At 34.5% G+C, this 6,000-nt stretch overlaps 1 protein-coding gene across 1 annotated transcript in view; it reads right to left on the bottom strand.

Annotated features, from left to right (window-relative positions):
* The window catches only part of LOC104084864 (protein TIFY 6B-like), a 4,390-nt gene extending 2,816 nt beyond the window's left edge, over positions 1–1,574 (bottom strand). Inside the window, exon 1 of the mRNA XM_009588822.4 lies at positions 1,243–1,574. Coding sequence (XP_009587117.1) covers positions 1,243–1,309 — 67 coding nt within the window. The 5' untranslated portion in view covers positions 1,310–1,574. The remainder of the gene's footprint in view (positions 1–1,242) is intronic.
* Positions 1,575–6,000: the final 4,426 nt, after the last annotated feature.

The raw sequence follows: 6,000 nt of genomic DNA, 5'->3' as shown, positions 1-6,000 counted from the left end.
TGCAGCTGAAGAAAGGAGGGTGAACATGTGCATCCAATTTAAATATAAGCTGCAAAGAGCATCTGATGCGAGATAAAAAATATAATATTGTGTTTATTAATGCAAGATCTGGTCAAAAGAGTTAAACAAATTATTTTATGCATTTTGGTCTGCATTCTAAATCTAGTGGTGGACAAAACGTAATTGTTTATTCCTGTACGTTAAATATAAAAAGGCATCAGCAGAATGTCATCTTATTTTAATTTTGAACTTAAGTTTTATGCACGGTAAATATTTTAAAATATATATATAAAAAAATCTAGATCTGACCTATCAACTAATTACATGTAAATTTTCATAATAAGATCTATAACATAAATAATAACTAACATGCTATAATAGATTAAGTTACATATAAACAAATTTAATGATATCAACCTATAAAACTTAAATCATTGGTGCATGCTATAAGTAATGTACGTCAGTGGCGGAGACACAGTACCGGATGCGGTTTCGGTCGAACCTAGTAATTTTTTTCAAACCATATATTTGTCTTAAAAAATCCTTTGGATATGTAAAACTTATTAATTTAGAACCCAGTGATTTGAAAAGATTACAATCGAGGTTCAAATCTTGGGTCCGCCTACTTTTATGTACGATATCCAACTCAAACATGAAAAGAAAAAAAAGGATTGCAAAAGTAAACCGTGTTGAAAGGAATCCAACTTAAGAAACACCAAAACCTTTGTTTGCATAACCAGCATCACAAAAGTAAAAGGCCTTCTTTTATTTTTCCAGTTGAAGCATTCTTGTTGTGAAAGACTGTAGCTAAAAATATACAATCTTATTATGAATACTACACAAACCAAGATTTAAACCATGTTTTGACCTACATGAAAATACCCATAAGCTCGGTTTGGGAGCTGAGCAAAAATGAAAAAGAAAAAAGAGGTAAACTCCATTTTTTGATTTAGTTTTTTGAGAATATCCATATAGAGTCAAAGCTCATTTACGTTGCAGAGGTTTTTAATTAACAGTACTAAATTAAATCTAAAAAGGGACAAAAACAAAAACCATAACTAACAGATTCATTATAAGTTCAGGCCGGAGAAGCACCTACAAATGTTTGCATTAGGTTAGGCTGTCTACATCATACCCCGTAGGGGTTCGGCCCTTCCCAGACCCTGTATAAATGCGAGATGCTTTGTGCATCGGGCTGTACAAAGAAGAAACGTGAATAAAAGGAGCAGAAGGTTATGATACCTGGATCTGTGGCTGGTTCTTCAGGTATTTCTTGTTTTACAGCCAACCCCATGAAATCTCTCTCCATTTCTTCACTATTCCAACTTCAGAAATTTGAGATATATCTTACAGGATAATTAACAGTTGTTCGGAAGTAGAATTCTTTGATTAATTGAAAAAAAAGAAAAGGAAATAGCTACTTCTGGTGGGAAGAAAAATGAAAGGAGAGGGAAATAGAGATAGAAAGATTTTAAATGAAGCTTCAACTTGATTCATTTATAACGATTCGTCTCATATTTATTCTTTATTCTAATAATTTCATCAGTATTTTAGTTGGTCTTGTGTATGAAGTTTTCATATTCTCTAGAAAAATATAAAGTTCTGCAGCTGTACTAACATTGATGCATGCACAAGGTTTTTTGAAGACATGAACTTTTAATAAGTAAATTATATTTGTTAATGTTTGATTATTCAAAGTACATATTTTATGATTAATGGTACATGACGACTTATATATCGATTATATTCTTTAATTATTTTACAAGAAATTATAATAGTCAACTAATTACATATTGAAGCGAGTAGCATACTTTTTCTATGAGATTCGTTTGAACATTTTCGAAGTACGAAGGTCAATTTGACTAATTTTTCAAGTAAATTTGAATATAGATTCTTTAAATTTTTTGAAATAAAATTTACATATTTAGAAACTTCATAAAAAATAATATTAGTTACAATAATTAACAATTTAAAATATTTAAAACTATTTGCAAAGATATGGTAAGAAAAAAAAGAAAACCATATTCGATTCCTAAATTATAATAGGTTTATTCTTTTTTAAACTAAGTGAGTACCTTAGTCGATTATAATAGTTGAAGCCTTCACATTAAAGGGTAGATACAGTATAACTTTCTATCATGATAGTTTATATTTTGTTTATTTGTAAGGTAGCATATTACCTAATCATGATATTTTATTACTATGCGTAATATGTTTTACCTTGTTAACTAGGTATCTCATCCTACTTTAATTACTACTCCCTCCATCCCCATGGTTGTGGCACCGTTTGACTGGATAGAGAGGTTAAGAAAGAAAGAAAAAATTTTAAACTTGTAATCTAGAACAAGTTATAAATATTTATATAAAAAGTTATTTTAAATATAAAAATAATATTATTAGTGTTATAAAACAATAAAAGAAGAAGAAGAGTATTGCAGAGAAAAATAGAGAGAGAATTTTTATTGAATTGGGATGATTTACAATGAAATAGAACATCTCTATTTATTAGGGCTGCTTAATGGGCAGATCGGGCGGTTATTTACTCTTAACGATTTGGCTTATCGGTTATCGATTTTTAAATGTATTAATCCGCTAGTCACCCGATAAGATATCAGACGGGTTGGTATCGGTTTAGCTATTATCGGGCGGTTATCGGTTTGGTTTCAGTTGATTGAAACTTAACATACTTCAACACAGTGTTGGGGAGTACATCCCCGAGACAACAATATAGTTAACATTTCTCATACATATATATCAACTAAATTACACCACGAGACCATATTACTAGAATCAAATACTGGATATCAAAAGACAAGTAATCTATAGAGATTAATCACTGTACCCATGATGAAAGATTACTTTGGGCGAAATACCTTATTGGAAAATAAACAGACGATATATTTTTTGACTTCCTCTTTTCTTCTTCCTTGCTCTGCTGGCTGTGCGTGTGTGTGGTTGTTATTTGAAAATTTCTTGACATAGTAAGGCAACATCACTGATGAAGCTATTCATTGAAATTTGAAAAGGCAGGCCCGGTATGCCACCCTTATTTTGAAAATTAGTTCAAGACCTTATGTTTCCAATTCAAACTTGTACCAATTAGGACAAGTTTAAGTATTGAAAAGGCATGCGAGTCGGCGAGAGCCGAGAGGGAGAGGCGAGACGGCGAGAGGGAGAGGGAGAGGGAGAGGCAAGAGGGTTGGCTACTGGGTATAGATGCTGTGGTTTCTAAAGTGTAAATGTTAATAGTTTAATACTTATTATTGGTATCCAGTGGGGAAGAGACTTAATGGCCAATAAGATACTTCCAAGCAATCAGTACAATTCACTTTGCACTTCGTACAAGTGTCCAGAGCAGTAATATATATTCTTAACGGGTTAAAGGATTATCCGTGAATAATCTGCCCCCAAACCGATAAGTCGTTAATAAAAAAATTTCAATCTGTTTCTCGTCCGTTAAATCATTAACCTGATACCAATAAGCCATTAAGCTTCAGTTTCGATTCGGTTTTCAGTTTCAGTTCGGTTTTGAACACCCTAACTATTTATAGGGAAAAAGTGACTTAGCCACCAAGTAACAAACCCTAAAATTTCTCTAAAATATAGACATTCGCCTTAAATATAATTCTATTTATGACACCCTCCCCCCTTGAATGTCTATTCAACAGATAATGTGCCTCGTTAAAATATTAACTAAAATAAAACCTAGTGGAAAAAAATTCGAGTGAAGGAAAAAGAGTACACATATCTAACAGTACGCCATTTGGTTGCCTCGTTAAAACCCTTGCAAGGAAAACCTATTGGGACAAAACCCTACAAGGGAAAAAGAGTAAAATGCTGTCATGACCCAAAATCTCACCAGTCGTGATGGTGCCTATCTCAATACTAGGCAAGCCAAAAATCTCAATAAATCACAATTTCTCTTAAGTTTGAAAATATAATATTTCAATAAAATCCATAAATCCTACAATTACCGATACAACCACTCCCAAAATTTGGTGTCACTAAGTACATGAGCATCTAATATGAATACAAGTCTGAAAAATAAAATACGGTCTATAATAGTCTAAGAACAAAATACGGTAAACGAGGAGATGGGGAAGGAGAGACAAGGTCTGCAAAATACGGTAGCTACCTCTGAATCTCCTGAAAATCAACTGCGTGAAATGATCAACACCCGCTATGTCCGGGAACACCTGGATCTGCATGCGAAGTGCAGGATGTAGTATGAGTACAACCAACTCATCAAGTAACAATAATAAATAAGGAACTGAAGATAATGACGAGCTACACAGTTACAGTTCAATTTCAGTAATTCCAACAGAGAGTAGGCATGCTTTCAATTCCAAAAGTTTAAGCCAAATCAGTTTTATACATTTCAAGTTTAGGTAATCCGGATATAAAATCTTTCAGAAAATTTCACAGCAATGACAGATAGCAACTAAGTGTAACAATAAATAAAAAGCCAGTACAGTCTTTCAGGACAACAATCACTCACTGGGCTTCCAGCCCTTAGCACTCACACTCAATGGGTACCCGCGCTCACTGGGGGTGTACAAACTCCGGAGGGGCTCCTACAGCCCAAGCGCTAGAATCTGCACGGCAAACTCACGTGCTGCACGGACAACTCACGTGCCATAGTATCAATATCTGGATCTGCACGGCCAACTCATGTGCTGCACGGACAACTCACGTGCTATAGTATCAATATCTGGATCCGCATGGCCAACTCACGTACTATAGTATCAATATCTCACAATCAGGCCCTCAGCCTCACTCAGTCATAAATCTCTCCAGTCTCTCGGGCTCTCAATAATCATGAAATCAGCCCAAAAAATAATGATATGATGTATCAATAATAATAACAGAGACTGAGATAAAATAAATAAGTAAACTGTGACTAAGTACCAAACAACAATTTAGCAGATAATTCAATATGTACACGACCTATGTAGGTCCCAGCAGTACCAACATATAGCGTAAACATGGTTTCTAACATGCCTTACAGCCAAATTTCCACAACACATAGAGAGCATATAACTAACAACAAGTTATTCAACTTTACAGTCTCACGGGACGGACCAAGTCACAATCCCCTCGGTGCACGCCGTCACCTAACATGTGCGTCACCTCCAAAGTAATCACATGATACAAAAATCCAGGGTTTCATACCCTCAGGACCAGATTTAAAACTGTTACTTACCTCAACCCGTGTAATTCTTTATTCTGCTATGCTCTTGCCACGAGAATTAGTCTCTGAAAGCCTTGTATCTAGCCACAATTAATTTGATTCAATCAATACAAATTAGTGTAATTAATTCAATAAGGAAATACTAATTTCCAATAAAATCCGAAATTAACTCAAAAATCGCTCGTGGGGCCCACATATCGAAACCCGACAAAAGTTACAGAATATGAACGTCCATCCAACCACGAGTTCAACCATACAAATTTTACCAAAATCCGATACCAACTCGACCCTCAAATCTTCAATTAAAATATATGAAGATTTCTACCATTTTCAACCCAATCCGTACCCATTTGAACTTAACAATCTTTCCACAACCTTATTGGTATGTATACATAATACTCTTACACCCAAGAATCATACTATTAATAACCTATTTTTACTCCAAACCCGAAATTGAAGAATTGAGGAAAAGAAATTCTTACCTCTTTGAAGCCCTAGCAAGTTCCTTGTGAAATCTTCAAACCTTGAACAAGAATTGATGGATAAATGACTAAGTCTTCACTTTCTCTCTCTAAAATGCTCTCACCTCTCTCTAAAATATCAGATGAAACCCTTAAAAATGACCCCCTAATAGTGTTTTATAAGAATGGGGTCGGGTTTATAAAACCAGAAAAATGAAGCTCCAGAACAGGTTCTACGGTCGCATATGCGATCGCATAATGGTTATGCGGACCGCATATCGGGCGCATAATCTGTGTCCAATACTGGCAAATATTTGTCTGTATATGTGGTCACTATGCGGCCCGCAT

The sequence above is a fragment of the Nicotiana tomentosiformis genome, chromosome 6 (genome assembly GCF_000390325.3).
Source record: "Nicotiana tomentosiformis chromosome 6, ASM39032v3, whole genome shotgun sequence".
NCBI classification, from domain to species: Eukaryota; Viridiplantae; Streptophyta; class Magnoliopsida; order Solanales; family Solanaceae; genus Nicotiana; species Nicotiana tomentosiformis.
This window is presented reverse-complemented; position numbering and strand designations above follow the sequence as displayed.